Source organism: Carex rostrata, chromosome 18 (genome assembly GCF_964058835.1).
Source record: "Carex rostrata chromosome 18, lpCarRost1.2, whole genome shotgun sequence".
Classification (NCBI taxonomy): domain Eukaryota; kingdom Viridiplantae; phylum Streptophyta; class Magnoliopsida; order Poales; family Cyperaceae; genus Carex; species Carex rostrata.
Genome location: NC_135935.1, coordinates 4,766,742 through 4,791,816, shown reverse-complemented (window position 1 = coordinate 4,791,816; position 25,075 = coordinate 4,766,742). Strand labels below are relative to the sequence as shown.

General features: G+C 33.9%; 5 protein-coding genes across 11 annotated transcripts; 2 read left to right on the top strand and 3 right to left on the bottom strand.

Annotated features, from left to right (window-relative positions):
* The first annotated feature begins 5,129 nt into the window (after positions 1-5,129).
* Positions 5,130-7,509, top strand: LOC144569729 (PLASMODESMATA CALLOSE-BINDING PROTEIN 2-like). Its single transcript, XM_078320196.1, has 4 exons — positions 5,130-5,340; positions 5,985-6,224; positions 6,395-6,428; positions 7,086-7,509. The coding sequence occupies exons 1-4, from the start codon at positions 5,289-5,291 to the stop codon at positions 7,273-7,275; spliced, it is 516 nt and encodes a 171-aa protein (XP_078176322.1). The 5' UTR covers positions 5,130-5,288; the 3' UTR covers positions 7,276-7,509.
* Positions 7,510-7,806: 297 nt separating this feature from the next.
* On the bottom strand, positions 7,807-10,505 carry LOC144569803 (spindle assembly abnormal protein (DUF620)). Its single transcript, XM_078320278.1, has 4 exons — positions 9,909-10,505; positions 8,812-9,156; positions 8,290-8,603; positions 7,807-8,005 (listed from the first exon to the last, which is right to left on the bottom strand). The coding sequence occupies exons 1-4, from the start codon at positions 10,212-10,214 to the stop codon at positions 7,807-7,809; spliced, it is 1,164 nt and encodes a 387-aa protein (XP_078176404.1). The 5' UTR covers positions 10,215-10,505.
* A 452-nt stretch (positions 10,506-10,957) lies between these two features.
* LOC144569601 (exocyst complex component EXO70E2-like) lies at positions 10,958-24,086 on the bottom strand. 4 transcript variants are annotated; one of them, XM_078320041.1, is made up of 2 exons: positions 24,026-24,086; positions 10,958-12,993 (listed from the first exon to the last, which is right to left on the bottom strand). In XM_078320041.1, the coding sequence occupies exon 2, from the start codon at positions 12,959-12,961 to the stop codon at positions 11,156-11,158; it is 1,806 nt and encodes a 601-aa protein (XP_078176167.1). In that variant the 5' UTR covers positions 12,962-12,993; positions 24,026-24,086; the 3' UTR covers positions 10,958-11,155. The 4 variants fall into 4 exon arrangements, with proteins under 4 accessions (XP_078176167.1, XP_078176169.1, XP_078176166.1 ...); XM_078320043.1 differs by having other exon boundaries at positions 24,033-24,062; XM_078320040.1 differs by lacking the exon at positions 24,026-24,086 and adding an exon at positions 13,397-13,513.
* On the bottom strand, positions 15,906-17,668 carry CRR7 (chlororespiratory reduction 7). 4 transcript variants are annotated; one of them, XM_078320051.1, is made up of 3 exons: positions 17,539-17,668; positions 16,975-17,093; positions 15,906-16,336 (listed from the first exon to the last, which is right to left on the bottom strand). In XM_078320051.1, the coding sequence occupies exons 1-3, from the start codon at positions 17,546-17,548 to the stop codon at positions 16,061-16,063; spliced, it is 405 nt and encodes a 134-aa protein (XP_078176177.1). In that variant the 5' UTR covers positions 17,549-17,668; the 3' UTR covers positions 15,906-16,060. The 4 variants fall into 4 exon arrangements, with proteins under 4 accessions (XP_078176177.1, XP_078176175.1, XP_078176176.1 ...); XM_078320049.1 differs by having other exon boundaries at positions 17,528-17,655; XM_078320050.1 differs by having other exon boundaries at positions 16,975-17,088; positions 17,528-17,654.
* Positions 19,500-23,053, top strand: LOC144569604 (glycerophosphodiester phosphodiesterase GDPD6-like). Its single transcript, XM_078320047.1, has 8 exons — positions 19,500-19,592; positions 20,033-20,223; positions 20,358-20,541; positions 20,623-20,697; positions 20,787-20,896; positions 21,241-21,459; positions 21,918-22,073; positions 22,778-23,053. The coding sequence occupies exons 1-8, from the start codon at positions 19,577-19,579 to the stop codon at positions 22,970-22,972; spliced, it is 1,146 nt and encodes a 381-aa protein (XP_078176173.1). The 5' UTR covers positions 19,500-19,576; the 3' UTR covers positions 22,973-23,053.
* Positions 24,087-25,075: the final 989 nt, after the last annotated feature.

Genomic DNA, 25,075 nt, shown 5'->3' with positions numbered 1-25,075 from the left:
AACATCTACATATTATATATTATGTATGAAATTGTACAACTTGTGTATGAACATATATAATTTTCATTAATAATAGCATCAATAGATTTATTTTGGTTTGAATTATTCGAAATTTATTTCAATTTATTTGGTTCAGTTCTTAATCAATTTATAAATTTAGGTTCAGTTCAGTTCTATTTTTAAAAATCGAAAAAAAATGATTTAATTATTTTAATTAGATTTCAACCGAACTTTGAACACCCCTACCTTCAATACTGTGGATAGAAAGAACCAAGCACAGAGAGAATTACGCAACCTTATATTTTCGGAAAAAGTAATTTAGAAGTTTCTAGAAGTTTAGTTCGAGTAAGCTTTCTTTGTGGTTTTATTTTGGATAATATGGAAAAATAAAATTAATGAACAAATGCTGTTTTAAAAAATATATATATAAAAAAAAAAAAAGAGTCGGCACGTCCCACGTGATATTTTATAGTACAATGTAAGCCCATTACATATTTTGGGGAATAAAAACAAACGACAGAGCACGCGCACCAACGGGAAAAAAAAGTGGCGTACGGCCGCTTACTTTCACCGACCAAGTTACTATACGACAATATCTAATCCCGGTCTTTTATTAAATTCTTGAACCAAGAACTTCAATATCATGTCACAATCTCTGAATAATGTGGGGCATACTTACCAGTGAGAATAGATTGACAGGTTTTGGAATTTAATTTAGAGGAGATTCTGCCAACAACTACCGTCCTGAACACGTGGTGTGTTTTTGAACCGTTTAATCAATGGCTAAATGACACATTTCCCTCTGAAGAAGAACACCTCGTCTTTTACCTCTCTTTTCTTTTGTATTCTTTTTAGAAAAAAACATCTTTTTTCTTCTGTTGATAACAGCCTTTTATTAATTAAAGTAGAAACAGTTTCTGTAGTTGAGAAATGGTTTTTATCTCCATTACTAACGATATTTTTTATTAACAGCAGCGGAATCAGGATTTGACTATAAAAGGGCTAAACATCATATTAAAAAAATATTAATTGAAAATAAAATTTATGTAACACAAGATAATAATCTCTTTCACTATTTGATTTCATAAATATATCAAATGAAAATGTAAAGACAAAAAGCTTTCCTTTCTTTAATTCAAAAGCAAAAGGGTTGACATCTTTCACTGTGTTTTACGTTAATTTAACTCTTATTATTTTCTGAAGATAGATTAATTTGTTGCTTTTGTTTGAATGAAATGGAGATGTTGCTCCGCTGAAATTTGAAGATTTCCTTTCTTTCTTGGACACTTCCTTTTTTACTTATTTTCTTCTATACGTTTGTTTGACATCTTTCCAAAATCAAAAAGTTTCTTTTTATAATAGAAATGATATGGAAACCGAAGAGTCTATATGGAAAAGAAAAATGCTGCCATAAGTTTGCTTTTCAAATTTTTATCATTCAAGACCTTATAAAATTTTGATATTGTATAAGATGGGCTATTGTGTATGAAAAGTAAAATTTAATTGACCTTCTATGTATTTAATTAGATAATTTAGAAATGATAGGGGTGGCTTAGCACACCCTAGCTTACACTATGTTCCACCCTTGTTTATTAATACCTTAAAAAAAAAAAATACTGGATGTGTCCTCATTTTTCAAATTTTTTGAGAAATGTCCTGTGCCTGCTTAACCGTGGGGCGGTCCACTTCCATACCTGACTGCCTCACAGTATGACAGTTTGCTATGATGTGTGTGTGTATAGAGTAAGGCTTGGGTGCTATGGATAGCATAGAGGCCTACGGTGCTACGGCTCAATATTCGAGTTTTTAAAATCCTAACGGTCGATCTGAACCGTTCATCTTGTTCTCCATATTAATGTGTTTGGAGACCAAATTTTACATTTTTTGAAATTTTTTTACTATTTTTTAGCTAGGTAGAAAATCACTTGATCTAAAAAATTCTGCACCATTCAGATATTTGATTTTCTACCTATCTAAAAAAATAGTAAAAAATTTCCAAAAAATGTAAAATTTGGTCTTCAAACACTTATTAATATGGAGAACAAGATGAACGATTCGGATCGACCGTTAGAATTTAAAAAACTCGGATATTAAGCCGTAGCACCGTAGGCTGCTATGCTATCCATAGCACCCAAGCCTTACTCTCTCTCTCTCTCTCTATATATATATATATATAGAGAGAGAGAGAGAGAGAGATAGGCTAATATGCTTTCGGTAGCATATGGGCCGAAATACACACGGTCCAAATTTGAAATTTCAAAATTTAAAAAGTCGATCTGAACCATTCATCTTGTTTTCCATATTAATATGTGCTTGGAGACCAAATTTTACATTTTTCTGAATTTTTTTACTATTTATTAAGTCACTTTGAAAATTGCTGATCCAACGGTGGCTTAACAAAACAGTAAAACCGTTGGATCAACGATTTTGAAAGTGGCTTAATAAATAGTAAAAAAATTCAGAAAAATGTAAAATTTGGTCTCCAAGCACATATTAATATGGAGAACAAGATGAACGATTCAGATCGACTTTTTGAATTTTAAAATTTCAAATTTTGACCGTGTGTATTTTGGCCCATATGCTACCGAAAGCACATTAGCCTATCTCTCTCTCTCTCTCTATATATATATATATTTTAGGGTAAATTTCGCTGTAGGTCACTAAACTTTGTTATTTGTCACGAATTGGTCACTCAAGTTTGATTTGTCCCTTTTAAGTCACTAAACTTTGTTATTTGTCCCAATCAAGTCCCTCTATTTTTTTCCATCCAAAATTTTAACGGAATATGCTAATTCCGTTAGTATTTTGGATGGAATATACTCATTCCGTTAATATTTTGGATGGAATGAGTATATTCCGTTAATTTTTTGGACGGAATAGGAATATTTCGTTAAAATTTTGGATGAAAAAGTATAGAGGGACTTGATTGGGACAAATAACAAAGTTGAGTGACTCAAAAGAGACAAATCAAACTTGAGTGACCAATTCGTGACAAATAACAAAGTTTAGTGACCTACCGCGAAATTTACCCAATATTTTAAGATATGTTTAGTGTGTATAGAATGAATGTTTTACATACAAACACTAATAGTGATTTTGTCTCATAGCTTTTATATTTTTTTTTCTCTCTTTTTGGATACTCATATTCTTTGATTTTGTAAATATATAAGTGTGAAATTACAGCTGAATCTTAGATATTGTATAAAATCAATGTAACAAGAAAATATACTCTTGTTCTCTTTCATAAAATATTGATAATTTTTTTTATTGTTAAGTTATTTTGTGTCATCATTCATAATTATAAAAATAATAAAAATTGGTATTCTACAAGTTCATTATATAACCAATTTACTGAGCTACTTAATTTGAAGTTTGAAGTATATACGATAGGTTTTGACTTATTGTTATTTTTCAGAAACTTCAATTACAATTTTGAGGTCCTAAACGGTATTTTTTTTTATTCTAAGTGCGCGGGATATTTTGTTAAATAAACTACAGTTTATCTTCAAAATTCATATCTCATCCTCCCAAGTTTTCCAAAAAATTGTCGAACGCTCAAAACAGAGTTTCTTACATAAAGTTATGGTCGGTCAAAGTTCGACCAAAGTTTGGCCAAAGTTGGTCCTCTCTCAATTTGAGCTATTTTAGACAGATACATTCGGATTTCAAATTCAATGTACGTGATACATTTAGCTTTGAAATAACTCGAGTAATATTTATTTAATATTCTTAATGGATTTTGAATTCAGATAATATCAGATTTACTGTGAGAACAATAGACAAAAATCAAATAATAAGAGTATCCAAAAAGAGAGAGAAAAAATAGAAATCATATAAACAGTGAGACCGAAATCATTCTATGTATACTAAATAATCTCTAAAACCAACACCCCACTGTCGGAGTAGTCAGGATATTTTTCGAAATGTTTGAAAACCGAGTGTAGATCCAATAAATTTTTTTGAGAGTATTAATAAAAAAATCGAGCAACTTGTCTGTCTCTCAAATAAAATTTTATATATTTTAAATATGGGAGAACTTCATATATACCACTCAAAAACTGTGAAATAACATATTTACCATCCAATTTTTTGTAATTACATATTTACCATCTAAAAATTCAATAACTCACATATTTATCTAATATAACTTTAGTATATATCAAATATACTCAAAACTTAAATTAATTATGTTTAATTTTCTTAAAACTATAATCAATCAAGGATTAACTTAGCATCCTCTCTGTCATTCCTGAGAACCATTCTTCTTATACCCAATATAAAAGATTAAAAACAAATATTCCAAATTGAGTCAATAACAAAACACAGATTCTCAAACTCAGTTACTACTTTGATAATAGAATGCGATATTAGCATCGAATTCAGTATGAGTTATATTTTGTTGGAAAAATTGGAACGGTTACCTTGTTTTTAGACGATCAAGCTGGAGTCGGAATCCTTAAATCCGAGTCTGCTACCCCTTCTATCTGAGTTTAAGCGGGAGAGATGAGATGAGGAGAGAGTTTAAGCGAAAATGAGAAATTACGTCAGAAAAGGCAGAAGAAAAATCTGTGCGCAAAAGGGGAAGGGGCAGAGAAGGAGAAGCGACTAAATAACTTGTTAATTATATTTTATATAATCTTAAACTTAATTAATCTTATTTTTATTAATTCGATAAATATGTGAGTTATTAATTTTTTTAGATGTAAATATGTAATTATAGAAATTTGGATGGTAAATACGTAATTTCACAGTTTTTGAGTGGTATATATGAAATTCTCCCTTTAGATATTAATACTTACATACAATTATTGATCTCAAACTTACAAAATTGAAAATGCGCACCAGTGGTATTCTCTTTACATGCTAGATATAAATATGAATATAATATACAACAATAACAACTATACTTAATTAGAGAAGGAAACAGTGCTAGATCTGTAAAAATTACAGCCATGAGCCATACTTAAATTGAACTTAATTATAATACCGATCAATAATGGCTAAATCCATTTTAATGAAGTACTAAAAGATTTCAATCATTCTGTGATCAAATCCAACTATTCCTAGCACGCCCAAGTGTCCAACTTTAAATGCCGGGATAAACTCAACTAATAATAAATACTTGAAAGCTTGAGAATAGACCTCACCTCTCCTGATCTCCACAACTTTCCAGAATAATAATTTGTGCATACTGTTGTCATATATCCATCAGGTCATCACCTCTCTCTATCTCTCTCCCCCAAAGATAGCTAAACCTGGCAACTAACAAGCTCTTCCTCTTTACCAAAATGGAGCTCGCTATATTTTTAGTGACAATCTTGGCCATTGTTCGGGCATCAGGTCAGCTTGCTATCTTCTTAATTTAACTTTTAATTTTATGATTGCTACATGATTATTTCTTTCAGCCTTTTTTTTTCTTTGTTTTTCCCTGCTCCCTCCAACCCCCAATAAAATAAAATAATAATAATAATAAAAAAAAATCTGCTGTCCCTCTTGAAAGCAATAAGCAAGCAATGAGAAGAACGATTAACTTGTTGACTTATCTTTTTCTTTTTGAATGAAATTTGTTACTTCTGTTGATACTTGGTAGAAATGGTTACTTTTTTCTTTTTTCCATTTGGAATTTCATTTTCCTTATATCTTCCAAAATTAAGGAAAAGAATAAAGAACACGAAAATTAAGTAATGAAATAACACACTAAAAATGGAAGAGCAGTATTATACTGTTAAAGCCTGGTAACAACTAATTGCTAAAGTGGTAGCAGTAGTACTGGTACTGGTTGACATCAATAATCACTAGTATGGAATTCACAACTTGAGGGGCCTATATTTTCCACTCATTTTGTCTAGAGAGATTTATCAAACAAATTTAGGTATTATTCTTTTCTCTGGCAACAGACATCAGTTCCACTTTTATTACTATTATTGATTTTCACGAGTAATAATAGTCTCATTATTTTTAATTTTTTTTTCTGTCTATCCTAGATGCAACATGGTGTGTGTGCAAGTCCGGTCTGAATGATACCGCATTGCAAAAAGCAATAGATTATGCATGTGGGCACGGAGCAGACTGCACGCCAATTAAGGAGAATGGGGGTTGTTATAATCCAAATACTGTAATTGCCCATTGTTCTTATGCTGCCAATAGCTATTACCAGAAAAATAATGAAGAAAGTACCGCTTGTGACTTTGGAGGCGCTGCTGCTACTACTAGCACTGATCCAAGTGAGTTCCTAATTTATTTATTTTTGAAAAACAACACCTAGTAAGAATATATACATTTCCTTAACAAAAGTATTTACATCCTTTTTTTAGAAAAATGCAACGCAAAGTCTCAAACCAATTATAATTGATACTGAACTGTTTTCCGATATACTAATCCTATATCTTACCAGGTACAAATGGATGCACATATCCTGCATCTACAAGGTAAGACATTGTTGTTTTATTCTTGTAAGCCTTAAATTCGCAAAATGTTAATTATTTCGTTCTAACTTCTTGTTTTTTATAGTACAAAATTATAATAAAATTCATATGAATGTTGGTTTGTGTTGTGCGACCAGTCACTCCTGGAGCATTACACACTGTGGTAGTGCTCTGGACAATGCTTTAAGTCGTATCCCTATAGCGAAATTACATTAAAAAAATGATTGGGGCATGAATGAAATAGGGCCATATTCCCATCCCATGGCCCCTCTTTTTACCATCCTAGGAAAAGCAATTTAAAATTCAACAATCAAGCAAGGGTGTTACCAGAATGAGATAATTTTTGTTCTCTAAATTGGCTGCAATTAAATGGCCTAGTAAGACCTCCAGATAAACATTCTATGCCCCCCCAAACCAAAGAGAGAAACTTATATCCTCACCGTTTGCAATTTTAGTTATCTACTGAAGTACCTGGATAATCCAGGTCTGATCACGTTCAAATGGAAAGGCAAAGTGAACAGGAAAAAAACAAATATTATCATATAATGGGTCATGGATGTATTGTTCCCAAAGTAAAAGATCACAAGTGGACCTTACACTATCTAGTCTTTTGTTAACTAAATCTCCTTTAAAATTAACTTTTCCTTCTTTTTTTTTCAGTGCGGCAGCAGGTTCATCAGGCTCAACTACAAATGATACCTCAATCCAACCTAGTGGGTCTGCATATGGATTGGGCCCATCATCGGTGCCTTATAACTCCAATGCAGGTTTTCGGCCTGAAACCTGGTCTGCTCTTTGGACCCTATCATTTGGTTTCATTTTAATAGCGTCTTTGCATTGTAAGGCTTGAGAAGATCTGTTTGTTATATGTAGTTTAGGTTAAGATGATGTAATTGTCTTTTGTTTTCCATTTTTTTTTTAGCTTTAGTCCCCTTGTTTTATGTGTTTGCATTTTCATTCTGCTTTGTACATGTATGGAGGGAGATGTTGTTCAATTAATAAATGTCCTAGGTTAGGTGGTTCTGATGTGAATCTAGAAACTCTTGGAATATTCTTTCGTATTAAATTGTTTATATTTCAAATACATGATGCTATCAGTACCAAAAAATATGATGAAGAAAAGAGAAAGAAGGTTAATCTCTATATTTATATGTTTTATGCACACTAATCTGTTTCAAATCTGACAGCCATGGCATGGATCTCTCATCCAGCCAAAGGAAATGATTGATCTCCTACATCGTCTTCGGCTTTTGAACCGCAAAGTCAATTTGCTGACTACTCTATATGCAACTCTGACGGTCCCAATTTCAAATTTCAAATATCATTACATGAAATGTGTCTTCAAATTTTGAAGATGTAGAATGCATTGGCATATTTACTCTTATGCGTCCTCTTCATTGGTCCTTATGTCTGATGGCGGTATGAAATACTCTGATGTTAAGCCCCACAAATTGAAATCGGCCTCATCAATTACCCATTCCTCTATCATCCTTAGCTTGTGGTTTACCGATCCCTCCCCGTATCGTAGCATAGTACCAGTGGTATGTCCGGCGTGTGCTATGTTAATCCCATTTATATATCTGCAACATGACATTGCCAATATATAATAGCATAGCAAACTCAACTGAGGTGCCTTAAGTTGATTATAATCAGAAATTTAGAATAGATGAAGATTAAAAATTGAGAGGAAGGGTGGAAGAAATCATTTACACCAACTTAGGGAGCTCAAGTATATAGGGCAATGGAGGTTGTAGGGTACTGTTAATTTTTATTTTTTTTCCTTCTGGATTCAGATATAGGTAATAATACAGAGGCAACTTCTCTGAAATTCTACTTCAAAAGAATAATACTATACTTACTATACCTGTAGTCCTCAATAATCGACTCCATAGAGGTCTCCCAGAAAATACTGTTCTCCACATTGCCTCCACGGCAGACCCGGCTGGATTTCATGCTAAGCAAATGAGAGTCCGAGAGCTGAATGAGCAGACCAGTGCGTTGGCTAAAGTATCCCCAAATAGTGTGGTGGATCATGTTAACGGATGACGTACAACGGGCCCGCAATGTGGCAGGGCTCGTGTCTAGTTTTAGGATAAAACACATGTCCCCATTGATATCCTTTTCTCCAACACACATTGCATCCGAGAAGAGATTCGCCGTTGCTCTTGGGTCCAGTCCCTGCTTGATTGTTTGGACCAAAACTGTTAAAATTTTCATGGGCAATTTTGAGCTTATAGAAAATGTGAAATATTATTTATCTAAGACCAGGGAGATACTTTTTGGCATTGAGAGCTACCATATTATTTGACATATTAATAATTGAAATCAATGTAGCAGAAAGAATCAGTTTCCATAAAAGATGAGTTTCATTTAAAACAAACTTCACCTGTAGTGACCGGCGGAGCGGCCGTGGGGGCCCTGGGGTGACATGGGACCTCTCGATAGATGACTGCTTCCAAGCAACTTGGCCATCACTGCCATGGGTCAGCTTACATCCAGCCATGATAAAATCAAAGTACCAGACCTCAGGATTCTTTTGCCAGAGCACAAAGGCGCCATATTCATTGTTTCCCTTCGGCCTCATTCCTTCATCCTCCATCCCTGCATGGAACTCTGAAGCACTCATATGAATCTTCCCCACTGCATACATGCTCTCAACTGATAGCAGTGCCGCCTGCCCGCCTGTCGCTGCTATGTACTGGTGGATAATGTACTTGGCTGTCGATGCTTGCTTTTTCAAAATGCAAAACCAGGAAGTCGGTTGGTATGCTATTAGCAATGATTTGTTGAAGAAAAATAACTAATAAACTGATGTGAAACCCATCTAAGAAAAGTGTGGGTCTAAATTTGCACATGTACTGGCTAACCTCGAGCAAATGATCGCCTGGGTCTGAATTTGCTCTTTTTTTTTTTTTGTTTCCCGAACTTATCTCTCAGTACCTACTTTTACCCAGAAGGCCAGGGAGTTAGGAATTGTATGGAAGGTTTTACACAATGTCATTATCTTTCACCAAGTCTTTGAATATCTTGTGTAATAAATAAATGTTCATTTAGTTCAAATAACTAATATTCAATCAACAAGTTGAAGACATATCTGATCAGATTGTGTTCAGTTTCATTTAAAAGCACAATTTCTAATATTGCTGGCTAGATTGCAGAACATGCTTACATATATTATATATATAGGGGGCAATGAAATATTAACGAAAATAGTTCATTGATGTTGTGAAATCTTAGCATAGAAAATGGTTATTGATACAGATCAATGTTAAAAGGATCTAAATACATGAATTAATAACTTATAAGAACCACATTTTCACAACATCAATGAGTACTTGCAGGGGATTGGAACACAAGCAGGGGATTTTATTCAAATACTCAAAACTACAATAAACTGATATGAAATTATGTGCTAACTTAACCTTGTATCCTTGCGTTTTCCATTAAAGAAAGTTGATATTTCCAAATAACAAAGATTCTTACAATAATGCTGTCACGGATGGATCGTGAGAAAGCACGATCATGCGGGACAGGGGAAGGGATAAGTGGCGCGCCGAGCTTCAACAGCAGATGAAGCTCAGCATTTCGTGCAGCTATGGTCCTAGAAGGGCCAGAGGCTGCAGGGTTATGTGCAGCACAGCTGTCGGCCTCAGACGCCTTGTCGAACATTTGAGATTTGAGCCAATTGCGCATTCCAGCAACAGGGCCACTGTACATCTCCTCAGGTATCGGCACCTCCAGCACCGTGTCTAACGCATCCTCTCGGTCGGTCGGGCATAACTTCCTCATGGCTTTGTTTAGAAATGATTATGTTTGAGTGGTGCTGGCAAATGCCAGACTTTGGGTGTGTGGGATGGGGGGTGGGGGGGGGGGGGGGGGGGGGGGCGAGAGAGAAAGAGAGAGAGAGGGAAAGAGAGAATTTTGTTTTTCAACCTTTTCTTGTAGGAGAATGGAAAATGACTATCTTTAGATAGAGAAAGAGTGGTCGTTTTAACAGGCGAAAATGGCGTTATTCAAGAACCTAAATTTGTTAATGGTAAATCTTTACAGGGAGAAGCTTCTTTGGCTTGGCCAGTTAATTCGAATTCATATCACCCAAAGTAAATTCAAATATTGAGTTTAGATCCGGACCGTCCCATCTGCTCTGGCACGAAATTAAAGGCCCATGAATCCACCCTTAATTCTGATCAGACAGTCCGGGTCTAATCTCAAAATTTGAGTTACTTCAGAGAATCCGGACTCAGTTAATTAGAGAAAATTAGGTAATTTCTGTCTTTTAATAACAACAAATTGTTTCTAGTGGTGCATGCTAACTTGCTAAGTCACTGATAATTAATAAAGGTTTTTAACAGATGAATTAGTCAACACTATATTAGAATTTAGAAACATATAAGTTATGATGACGTATCAGTTTCTCCAAGTAAGAAAAAAAAAAGAATCTGGCCCAGGAATTCATTATGTATCAAAAGTATAAACCAAAAAGCAGTATCAAAATTCAAAACTTCAAAAAATTTATAGGTAAGAGTAATATATCATTGCAATACCAGTAAGGTAAATTATTATTAGAAAGTTTGCGTAGTAAAGGTGGCCCACTAGCAATACAACAGTTATTATTACACGCATAAAAGAAATAAAAAAAAACCTAAAAATAAATCATGATGTTCAAAACTCCCCACTTATAAATAATAAAGCTCAACCTTTACAATAATTACCCAATTCAATTTATAATCTCACCTTCGATAAACACCATGGAGTGACCTCTGTCTCCCCTCGAAAAGATCAAGAATGAACCCTTCAAGATCATCTGGCCGGTACTTGATGTACCGGTCACGATGCCTGACCCCATCAATGCATGTCCCATACCTACCAACAAATGTTCTATAAGCCTGCAACACCTTTAAAGATGTTGAAATTCTCAAATCATCCCTAAGTTGTGAATTCGGCACAAGCCAGCCAGTTTGGACCTGATAGGCCTCTTCAAAACCTGAGTTGAACCCTTTAAACCGCTCCTTGAGTACACTTCTTGATGGAATGCTAGTCCCTGGATGGCAAATCCCCTCATCTCTCAAATAACTAAGCACCGAACCCCATGAGGCCCTCTCATAGTTCATGGCAAATGTTTGAAACCGTCCATTATGAGACCGAATCCAATTGTCGCCCATAATGCTTCTAAGGTCTGAATCCTTCACTTTTTGCACCATGTAGAAAATATTATTCATCATGAAAAAGTTTTGCAATGCCTCATCTGTATAGAACCGTAACCTTGATTCAAGGTTTAATTCGAGTATAATTGCTATCGATGCATAGTATTCCTCTTTTCCTTTTGTGCCCTCCAAGAGAGACTCAAGTGTGCTACTGTATGCTGAGAGGGTTTGGATGTAATTCATTACATACCTTGTTATCGGATGCACTGCTCCATTGGCAGGCACAGTTTTCGACTTGTTTGATTGGATTGCACTTCTAAATTCAATCAGTATCCCCTTAGCAAATTCCCCCAACCTCAGCAAAACTTCTCTATATTCTGCCAATATGCTACCATCAGTCTGCTCATTGTATAAATTCTTTACATCTCCAAGCATCTCAACCAGTGTTTCATGCATATCTAGTACCCGGAATAGTTTTTCAGTTTTCGGGTTACCTATTGCCACTGTAGTAGGAAAGCTCATCAGGTGAACCATCGGAACTTTAGATATTTCAGAAAAGCAAGAACAAGCTAGACTTTTTGAAATATCGCCAAAAATCAGTTCAATTAACCGCCTTTCACTTGTGAGATAAACTCGAACAAATATTTTAAAAACCCAATTCCACCTCTTTATCAAAGAATTTACTTTGGCCCACTCCATATTTGAAACCTCTTCAATACTAATTTTTTCAAATCGAAGCTTAAGTAGAATTTCATCTATGGCTTCCATTCTCGCATTTACATAAGCTTCGATCAACTCCTCCTCATAATTTGAAATGGACATTAATTCGGCAATTGATTTTAGGGTAGGAAGCACCAAAGGGTTCACTAAATCGACCACTGATTGCTCAGCTGATAAATTGCCAATCTCAATCTGCGAATTTTTGGCTTCAATTAAATCGTCTGCGAAAGAGTTGATTGAAAGATCTTCAAAGTTTTCTTCACTAGAACGAAAGGATGTTATTTCAGGCCCCACATGTGATTGTTTATAGTGAAAGAGAAGGTTTACAAACTCTTGTTCTATCTTCAACATTCCTTCATGGAGAATACTACAGCTAAATGACGATTTTTCGGGGCTTGTCAGAATTTTGGTAATTTGTTGGATTTTGGTTGTTATTTGCAAACTCTCAAATGCCGAATGAGGTGAATTTGAGTCAAGAGAGAGAAGCTTTTTGCGCAATCTCTCAAGCTGCCTCTCTAGCTCAGTATTTTCTTTCTCATCCTCGCTTTGCTGATCTTTGCAATTCAAAGCCGCAAGGTTTTGCGCTATCTCATGTGGCAGCATCTCGAGAATTGTGAGTTTACAGTTGCTTAATTCAGCCACAGAAGATGGCACCAATTGGTTCATGATCATTCTTTTTTCTTATAGAACTTTAGGAATAAGTCCTGCCCAAAATGAATACATATTGTTAGAATTGGGGATATATATATTATCCATATTAAAATCAATAATTCTGGTAAGTACAAGTAAGTAAGTGCTGGTTAAGCTCTGTTGGCTATTAGCTGGGCTTAATTTCTCAATCAACTAAAGGAGAATAAGAAATTGCTGTCTAATAAAAAAAGAGAGAAGAAGATAGAAACAGGAAACAAAGATTCTGTATCACTCCCTGTACTAAAACTGGTGGCTTAGTTAAATAAGAAAACCTTATTTTTTAAGTAAATCCTAAATTGAGCACCGAGCAAGGATTTTCTTAAACAAAAAAAAAACAGAATCTAAAGCTTGCAAAAGTTAAAATTATGTAAAAACCTAAAAAACTACACATGCAGAGATAAGAGTTTATAGGCTTACAGCATACCATCCTGGGAGGCACTCAAGATCCAAACTACTACAAGAAATTCACAGAGGGAGAGAAAGAGAGAGAGAGAGGACGAGGGGGGGGTCTGTACCTAAAACAATGGAGTCAATGTCAACATTGACAAAGACTTGTTGAAAAAGAGGAAGACTGAATTTATTAACTAATTCACTTTTTTGTTTACGCCTGGTTCATTACCTCTTACGTTATTTAATTGTCGGTGCAGTGGTCCTTAGTCCTGAGGCACAGGCCGTGAGATTTGGACCGTTACCACGGTGTTGGCCTTGGGTCGAAGGAACCGAGCTCCAGTCTGTAGAAAAGTATCGTCAAAATTGTACTTCTTTTTGTGTAGCGGGTCATAGCATGAAATAAATTTCTTGGCGCAATTACCTGCTGTGCTGGGTAACGCTTATTTCCCTTGATGGAAAGTTGGAGACTGAACGGAAAAAATAAAGGGTATCAGACATTCCGAAATTTTTATTAATATTAAAAAAAAAATTCAAATTCTACATGCTGTTTGACAAGATTTCAAAAAAATACTCAAATTGCAGTTTTAATTCATAGTTTTAGGCACCAAAACCGTAAATTTAATTTATGGTTTTAGCCCTCTCAAAACCGCAAAATAAATCCACAGTTTCGTAAAACCAAAAATTAAAATTGCGATTTAGATCTCTAAATATTTTTTTTGTCATGAAACCGTGAATTTAATTTACGGTTTTAAGTTTTTTAGATTATTTGTTTAATTAAATAGAAAATATTATAATTTATTTATTGTATTAAAATATTAGAAATATTTTATATATTTATTTGAAAATAGATAAAATACTATATAATTTAATTTATTAGAAAAACTATGACAAATAACGTGAATCAACATTTTTTAGGTTGGATTTTTTACGGATGTAAGAAAAATTAAAATATTTCTTTGTGTGTTATAAGTTATTAGAGAAAAATAAAAATATTTTGAATCTAAATTAGTGTTTTGATTTAAAAATCACTTTTAAATAAATAAAGAAAACCCTGATAAAAACATGTAAATGGAGAGGTACTCGCAAGTCGCAACAACTAGAAATTATGTTGCAATTCGTAACTGAGATAAGCTTTTAGTTTGGATGTATTAGACTTCATTTTTTGCACTTTCAAATTGAGAAAAAGAAGGTTAATAATCATAGATGAGAGTTCAACCATGATTCAGAACTTCAAAGTTGATCGATTTTATTTAAAAAAAAAAAAAATTTGAGTTACACATTTATTTTATAAATTTGGTTGCCTTTATTTTTTCCTCTGGAACACAAATTTGTCCTCTAAAATTCTATTGCGGAGAAACTTAAAATAGAACCTCTACACTACATGGCAATGCGACCATTATATCTAAACTAATAAATTACATTTACGACAATAGTTAGCTTCTTGAATTTAAAAAAGAGAGAGATTCCCCTTGTTTTGAAATCCAACATATGATGTATGGATTTTTTTTTTTCAGTTTAATTGAACAGCAAAAGATACACAAATCTTTGTCGCTTCTGCAAATTTTATAGCTTCTTATCATATATATAGGTAGGCAAAATCATTGTCCATGCTCAATAAAATGCGATGTTGCTAAAGAACAAGTCGTTGTATAGTTGTATTGAAGTTTAAAACAATTTAAATAATACTTTTCTTTGAGATAAAAGATGAGTTAAGTTTTTAATTATAAATATTCATAAGGAATCATTCATTCAAATTTTGAATCTAATATTTTCAATAAAATGTCTTTTTGTTTTCGATTTATAAAAGTCAAAAATAGAACTTGACAATTGCAATGTAAATCCAACTTTCTTTTATTAGTTCTTTGTCGCTCTCTTTTTCTTCAAGTCCGCGTTGCTTCCGCAAGGAAGTTAAGTTGGAGACTTTATATATTCTCAATACTCAATGCCCCATCTTGACTTTTATATATTCTCCTATATGAAGATCATGTTTAAGTTTGGTTTGATTGACTTGAAGATCATCTAATTCGCTTTAAGTCTCATTCACATAAAAGTTGAAGTAGGTATACAGTTTTGAATGCCTACCTTTATGTCTATAGGACTTACTCTGCTCTGTTTTAGTTTAATAGATGTCTACTGTAACAAAATAACGAAAATTTCTTGTTTTGACCTGAGAATTCACTGCATAAGAAAACAGAATTTGAAACTAGTGAATAAACAAAATTTATACGTCACTGCACACATAACTACCGATGTGACATAATATAGCACAAGGAATTATACACATACCGTGTCTAAACGTGTCTCCACCGGTGCATGAATAGAAATAACGAGATGCAGATTGCGCCGTGTGCAGGGATAGGGGTTTTTATCGGTTTTAAGATATTTTTCTTGATACTTCTGAAATGATTGAAGCTCAGTTTCATCAATTGATGTGGAAAAATATGAAGTACGCATTGATTGTCTGGACTCTAAAAGTAAGAAAAAAACTATTGAAATTAAAAAAGAAAAAGAAAAACCATACAGCCGACTCATGGTGTTTATATGATTAAATATATAATTAAGGGAGGACTGAATTGAAAAAAATCGTATCATTGGTGTGAATTACGTACAACAATGTGCAATAAGAGAAGAAAGGATCAACAATGTTTGAAGAAAGAAATTTATAATTACGACTTCACATATATATGCATCTCATTCAAGTTGAACCTGGTACCACTGAACCGAGCCGACCTCACCATCAATTTCTAGCTCGCATACTGACCTGATGAGGTACGATACTGCATCATCAAGTGAATCGAATTGGGTTAGATCCGGTGGTAGAGATTCACCAGGCCATCTCTCCAACCACGCCTTTAACCTCACTCTTAGTTCTTCCTCAGAAACAAATTCTTCATTCATCCCCGGTTCAAGAATCACATATGTGTCGGATTGTATGTATCCTCGTCTCCTCCTACCAGCAGCACATAACTGAAATAACCGGTTCAAATTTTAAAATGAAGAAAACCGAAAATAAAAATAAAAACAACGAACATTATCACTAAATATATGCTTCGATCCAATAATATAATTCTACACTATAATTTTATCTTTTAATTAGTTGCCTTTATAGACACTTTTATACACTTTGACATTGTTTTAGTAATTTTTTCCCTATTATTTAGCATGGGCAGAATCGGAAAAATATCATAAATGGGACAAAATTTTAGGATGTGGCATAATCATGGTATCTCTCTCTTTTTTTCCCAAAAATGCATAGTAAAGATTAAAAAAAAAAGTTAAATAATTTTTTTAGACCAAAGATGAAAAGTGCCTCCTCTACCACAATGTGACTCCACCATGCTTACAAGTTACAAGGTTTGTATATATGGTTTACAATTGCTATTTCATTAATTCAACATTAGTCAAGAAGAAACCTTGCAATGAAAGAAAGGCTAACATAAGCATAAATAAAACGACATCTAGATTGGATAAAATAAATGACCTACAAGACAAGTTATTATGGTAACTTTTAAAAAAAGATCATAAATTTTGATTATAATGGGCAGATAATGATAAAAAGTTATAAAATTTCTCCATCAATTATAACAATACCATTATTTCTCTACCTTAAACTGAAGGTTGCTAATGTTCCATGGTTGTTGTACCGAAAATGAAGATGTGAAGACGGTCCTTTGATGCGACCAAATATTTCGTCCATACAAATTCATCAATCTTTTGCCCTGTACTAAATAATAATATAGAAATATATAGCTTAATCATTTGTTCGGAAAAGTTTTGCAATTGTGCTCCAAAAAAAATTACTCTGACACGTCATCTGACACCTTGGAAAATCTACCTTCATTAGAGGGTTAATTGACCTCCATTTTTTCTTTCAAAAAATCTAAATTTATATATCATATTTCTATGTACTTTACATAAAATATGATAAATACTATAATATTGTATTTCAAATAGAGTTTTTATAATAACTCTTTATGTTATAAGCTATCTATGCTTGATATATTAAAGCTTGACAGGTGAGGCCTGGAATAAACTGAATTATTCTGATAAGAAAAATCAAGATGTATAGAGCTCATATTATACATCCAGCCCATCGCATAGGTGTTATTGTGTTAATTAAAAGAAAAGAGAGAAATAGAATACTAAAACAGTAAGTACCAGGCAAACACCTTGTTCCATTGCTGTACTTCAGTGCTACTCCCTCCATGCTCTCCGTTCCCCTCCTTTTCCCCCTGTTTTGTTTGGAACATTATCTCTTGGTATATAAGCTAACAGCCAGACGCTTAGGCCTGCTAAACAAGCCGGGCCGGATCATGGGCTTTGAGTTGGGCTCTTGCATGAGTCGAATTGGGCCTCGATCTGATCCGAACCGGGCCGCCCATTGAGTCTCCCTCTCGCGCACATGCCTCGCTTCTAGCCGAAGATAACCAACGAGAAGAGGAAGCGATATTGCTCCATCTCGTCGATCCAACCTCACTTAATCGAATCCGATCCTTAATCTCACTCCAACGAGAAGAGGAAGAGATATCGCCGCCTGCCCGCCTCCATCTCTCTCTCTCTCTCTCTCTGCGCTTTTACTAGTGAAAGGAATGTTGTTTCTCTGATAAAAAGAGCATTTTCAACCCGTTTAATGTTAAGAGGGGTGAGAAAGGGATGAGATCCAACCGTCTGATTGATTCTCAATGGACAAGAGTTACAGCTGCTAAATGGGCCTTCTCAGCCCGTTTACATTGATATAATTTGCATTTTTAATTAGTAACGAAATGGTTTTTGAGTTTAGAAAAACACAAATGGAAAAAAAAAATAGTAACAATTAATTCGAATTTTTTTTTTTTTTTTTTTTAAAGGAAGGCCTAAGCCCGTTTCATTGTCATGAAACATAGAATTTTAAACATAAAAGCAACGTACAAGTAACAGAAAGTGCATTAGTCATGCATCAACCCACCAAAAGCATATGCAACATGCAAATATTAGCTGAAATATAGTCATTAGCACAAAAATAAAACTAGTCTATGCCACCAGAGGGGCAATTGTGAATGTGACGCTCAATCAGCAGAGCCTAAGAAGTGTCACTCTGAAGATCCATTCCATCATTTGTGCATCTTCTGGGCGGATCACCTGGAGGGGCACTTCATCTAAATCCTGTGGCATCCAGTTGTTAGCTGCTGCCTGTACTTCCTCCTTCATTTGACCTGTCCAGTATGAAATGAGAGAAATAATATTTAGTATCATAGTGCGACATGTATGAACTACTGAATCTCTAAAGCACAATTGATTACGCTGGTTCCAAATATTCCAGATGGCTGCACTAACTACAACCAAAAATGCATTTCTGTGATCTTTATTCATGGTTAGGGCAAACTGGATGACATCATCCATACAATTCCATTGACCTATGTATAACTGACATGAACCCCATATAGAACCAAATAGACTTAGCAAAGTAACATTGAAAAAAAAGATGATCATTAGATTCAGGTTCTTGACAAAATTGACATGTAACATCTCCAGACCAACCCTTTTCTTAGAATTTAAGTTTAGTAAGAATTTTATTTTTACTCATCAGCCACGTGAAAATATTATTTACATATAAACAATAAATCGATAGAGGATTTCGCATAATGACCTCCAATAACCCAATAACCCAATAAAGCCAACGGCATGTCTATAATAATTTCTTAGATCCATCTCGTTTAGGGGAAAAAAACAAAGACAAAAAGCTTAAGAAAATGCTCATTCCAGAGCAGTCCTATTTACAGATAGAAGTATAGCATCAACTGTCAATATCTAATTAATACTTTACTAATTACGACTAGATCTGACTTCTGAGGCTCTGAGCTGATAAATATCCGCCAATGACACGCTAACTTTAAAAAATTATTTACGCTTCATCCATGGAACTTAAAAAAAAATGATTATAAAAGGACCTAGGACGACGCAAATAACTTTGAACAAAACATTATAATCAGTACAGCAACCAACGTGGCGGGTCGTGTGCTGTCTTCAATTGATCAACCCGTTCTAATAAGCAATACTTTAGAACAAATCACAGAAAGGATAACATTTTTTTACAATCGCTTCAACATTGGTAGTCAGCGGAATATTTATTTTTGTGTCTAAATATAATGAAGGAAGGATTTTTTATATCTATAAGAAGGCTAAAGGTCGAAAGGGGCACGAAAGAGAGAAAGGGGCAAGAGATCAGCAATGGCTTCTTCTGGCTGTGAGAAATTTTCCAATTTTCTTGTCTTTCATTTATTGTTCCTTTTTTTTTTTTTTTTTTTTTTGGGGGGGGGGGGGGGCGGGTGGTTTGCGAAGTGTACGTGGTGTGCTTAACAGCTTAGTCAAATCATAGTGTAATTGTTTGTCAGCTAATTGGCCCCAAATTAATGTTTATACGAAAAAAAAGACAAAAAAATCCCTGCAAGTTTGGTTTCTGCTGTTATATTTTTTAGAAATAAATTAAACCAAATGGCAGCTGTGTAATTAGCAAGATTTAAGCTTTTATATGGGTAGAACTATTCCTCTTTCAGAAACAAGCAATAATGTAAAAATTGTATTTTTAGAGGGACAATTAGAGAACTATGCCTTAAGATTGATTAGTCAATGTTGGTTGCTCCTAACCTGAACAGACCTTATTTATAAGCATTCAATTCTTTGCAGGGTATATAATCTCCATTATTTTGTTCTTTCAATTATTATTGGTGGGAGTAAGAGGGGCTAGATCGTATTACCCACTTCCACGTAAATTAAATGAAAATAAAAAACAGCCCCTGCAAACTTCTCGGCCTTATAATATAGCGCATCGGGGTTCAAATGGAGAAATTCCCGAAGAAACAACTGCTGCTTACCTGGTACTGTGCTTTTTTACTTTTTCTAATCAAGATCCTTCAGTTATCAGATTTTCAATTCCACTTCTTGTCATCTTCTTATAATAGGCAATTGATTAATGTGGTTTTGTTTTCCTTTTCAATTTTTTTCTATATAGAGAGCTATTGAAGAGGGAGCCGACTTTATAGAAACAGATATATTATCAAGCAAGGATGGTGTACTTGTATGCTTTCATGATGTGATTCTAGATGAGACAACGGACGTTGCAAATTACACAAAATTTGCAAATCGTAAAAGAACTTACGAAGTTCAAGGTTTTAATATCACTGGATATTTTGTAGGTAGTACATGTACAATTCTTTAAATAATTTAAGATTCCTTTTTTCAGTGTGTATATATAGCTCATTGATTAATTAATACAGTTGACTTCACAATGGAAGAACTTAAATCATTAAGAGTAAAACAACGGTATCCCTTCAGAGATCAGCAGTACAATTGTAAGTCACATTTTCTACTCTTTAATAATCTAAGAGTTGAACAAAAGAAAAACAACTTATTCAAATATCTGATACCGCTGCTATCGCAGGGAAATTTTCAATTATCACATTTGAAGAGTTCATCTCTATAGGATTAGATGCCAACAGAACTGTTGGTATATATCCTGAGATTAAAAACCCAGTTTTTATTAACCAGCATGTAAGTTGCTTCTAATTTACCTTTTATTAATGTTACTATTTGTTTAACCAATTGTGCTATTTCAGTAAGTTACGACAAGCTTTTATTATATGGAACTCCCATATTCTTTCTAAGTACATGGTTGGTTCTTCTCTCAAACTTGCTATGAGTTCTGTACCATGTTCTGGACCAGTATGGATTTGGTACCAGGATATACCGGCCTATTCCTTCAGAACACCATGTTTTTCAATAAATTTTTGGTTTTGTTTGGAGATTTCGGAATGAAAACCATTTCTAGAAAACCATGTTGAGTTGTACCAGTTACTGGTACAAAGCCTTCTCACTGCAAATTGTACTATCACCAGGTCAAGTGGGCTGATGGAAAGCGATTTGAGGACAAATTTGTGGAAACTCTAAAGAAATATGGATATAAAGGTTCATACATGTCACAAGATTGGCTGGAGAAACCTCTATTTATACAATCATTTGCACCAACCTCTCTCATCTACATATCTAACCTGACAGACTCGCCAAAAATTCTCTTAATTGATGTTGACACCATGCCAACCCAAGACACCAATCAGGTTTTCCCTATTTTTCTGGGCAAGAATTATGTCCTAATTTTATTTTGATTCTTTCTAGAGATACAATTTATTTTTCAAATTTTCCTAAGTACCTTTTTACAGTTTCTTTACTATAACTAAATTTTGTCCTTGTCATTTTTCTCCCATTCATCATCATATTAATTTATCGCTGTTAACAATTGGCTTAGAGTAAACACAATTAAAGAAAACTCACCAAAGCTTTGACAAAACTATAAACATATAAATTATATTTGCATTAAGAGAGGTACTACATTGAATTGCTGTAAGGTATATATGAAACAAGAAGAGTATGTGTATTTTGTAGTCAGCAAGAGGTATACTGGGAATACCTTGTGATGCTCTGGTGCTTGCCTGCTTTAGCAGCTAAAATTATTTTCCCTGTGCTTTTATTGTTCTGTAATGTTTGAGATTGACTTGTTATCTTATTTGATGTGTAGTCATACTGGGAAATTACTTCAGACAACTATCTACAGTTCATTAGAAATTATGTGGTTGGACTTGGACCATCGAAGGATACTATTGTACCAGTTGTGAATAATTATTTAAAACCGCCGAGTGACCTGGTTGCAAGAGCACATGCTCACAAACTTCAGGTATTGCTTATTGCAATGAGATCCCTTGTGAATGGAATTATTTCACTCACTATCTTGACAATATTTCTCAAATTAATTGAAAACAAAAAATGGTTATCGATGTATTGTTGAATATATTAATAGAGTTTGAACTTGACAATATTTCTATTAATTGAAAACAAAATGGTCATAAATATATTGTTGGATATATTATAGAGTATGTTTCAGAATTTCATGCAATTTGAATCTTTGACAACACATCAGTGGTCATTTAATTCTGACTGTCAAAAAGTTCCAATAGTTCAATGAATGATGAAACATGGCCATTTGTTTATAGGCTTGATATTTCTTAATTGCCCTTGATTTCATTTCATATTAGCTCAATCCATTTATAGCCTAAATTAACAATCCCTTACATATTGGCAGAGTTATCAGAATTTAAAGAGAGGGACCTTTGCCCTCACACTAAATTGTTGTACCATAGTAATTGCACATAATGAAAAAGATTATGGTTGCAGTGTGTTAGTGGCACACACGTAGAAACACCGGGTGGTTTCATCTTTTTAATTTACATTCTGTGCTATTTTACTTATTTGCAAATATATTAGACAATCAGGTCTTTCATGCAGGAAAGCGGGATTTTCCAATATAAGAAAAGACAGATTTTCAATAAAAGAAAGGACATGTATTGTATAAATCTGACAGTACATTTTTGTTATGTTCAGGTGCACCCATATACATATAGAAACGAGAATCAGTTCTTACATTATGACTTCCATCAAGACCCATATGCTGAGTATATTTACTGGGTACAAAATATTGGGGTGGATGGGTTGTTCACAGATTTTACTGGCAGTTTGCACCGGTATCAGGAATGGGCCTCTCCACTGAAGGATGAGATCTATGCCATGATCAACTAATATGAGGGGCTGTGATTCTTTCAAATTGTTCTTAGTTTCCCAAATTTAAGTATAAGAATTTGTACTTGTATTGTTTATTTGAATAAGAGGAGGGTTCAAATGCACCCAAATTTTTGTGCACCCAAATGCACCCTATCCTTTTTCTCCGTTTTCAAAGTCCGAATAGTAAATCCGAACCGTTAGATGCGATCTATATATTAAGATGTGCTTGGAGACCAAATTTTAAATTTTTTGGAATTTTTTTACTATTTATTAAGCCACTTTGAAAATCGCTGATCCAATGGTCCAGAAAATGTAAAATCAGTGATTTTCAAAGTGGCTTAATAAATAATAAAAAAATTCCAAAAAATGTAAAATTTGATCTCCAAGCACATCTTAATATATAGATCGCATCTAATGGTTCGGATTGACTATTCGGACTTTGAAAACGGAGAAAAAGGATTTGAAAGATAGGGTGCATTTGGGTGCACAAAAATTTGGGTGCATTTGAACCCTCCTCTTTGAATAAAGATGCTCATAAGAATTTGAAATGGAATTCTTTCTTTGTTCTAGATTGAAGTAACAGTACATAAAACCTGAGTATTGACTGTTGGTTTACCAGCCGTAATTGTTTTGTTCTGATTCCCTTATCCTACAAAAGGCGAAATAGAAGAGTTGAAGAATGGAAAAAGAAGGTGCTAGGAACACTTCCGTGTGGAGCAAAAGAGTCGAATCGGGTTTGCATTACTTTTGGATTTGATTACATGCAGATTTGTTTATGCCAGTTTCTGTATATTTTTGGATTTTTAATGATTATGATTCGGATTTTTTGAGATTTTAGACCCATTGGGTACAAATTAATCCGAATTTTTAATTAATAGAAATAAAAAAATATAATCGGTATTCGAAAATCTCACATCACAAGTGTCATAAACTACGACATTCCAACCACCATAGTTTATAACGTTCCTAAAGCAAAAGGCAAAAAAATAAAATGAAGCTTGCAAAAGGTAAAATTATGTGAAAAAGCTACACACACACGGAGATAAAAGAGTTAATAGGCTTACAGGCTACAACATACCAGCTTGGGAGCTACTCAAGACCCAAACTACAACAAGAAATGCACACAGAGAGAATATTATTGGCAGGTGCTGTCAATATTTCAAAAAAAAAAATCTTTTGAATTAATGCATTTAATTCGCTTTAAGATTCGTACAGATTAGATCCACATTAATATTAAAAGACCTCTGATTTATAGGCTATGGCAGGATTAAAATCAGATGACCGAGATGTGTTTTCTCAAAAGATACTCTTTTTGAGTTAATATAGACGATACGGACGCGAGGGGGAGTTGGGAGGTACCAAAAACAATAGAGTCGATGTCAACATTGACAAAGACTTGTTGAAAAAGAGGAAGACTAAATTTATTAACTAATTCACTTTTTTGTTTACACCTGGTTCACTGGTTTAATTAGAGTGGGAAAAATATCCGTTACGGAACATCATGATATGACACATGTGATCCGCATGTCTCGTGTTGTGAAATTATTTTTAGAAAATTTGGTATGACACATCACGTAAAATATTTAGTCACGGTACAACATGTGATCACACGAGTCACGTGTAATTAGAACTGTTGGATCTTGATCAAATGATGAATCTGGAATAAACTAATATAAATTATGATCAAATGGTCACGCGAGTCACGTTTAATCACGGCAAATTTAGGCATAGCATGACCATTCGTGTGCCATGACCACCTGTTGATTTTTAGAAAAAAAAAAATAGAGAAGAGAAAGATAATGGTTTATGATAAAAAGGCATTTATGTATTGATGTGTATCTTATTTTTCTTTACAAGCTTTAAGTCATATTTATATTACAAAATCAAACGGCTAGTTTTTATACCGTTGGTACTATTATAATTAATGGTATTTATTGGTACAGTTGTACCACGTACTCTTCTACTTTAAATTTCTAAATTAATCTTGATCCTTCATCTTAATCAATAATGAGTCTAAATTTGAGATCTTGATCTTATTTGTTAACACTATCATTTGATATTTTAATCATGGTACGACACGGCACGTAAAAACTTAACTGCACGGCATGACACAAAATTAAA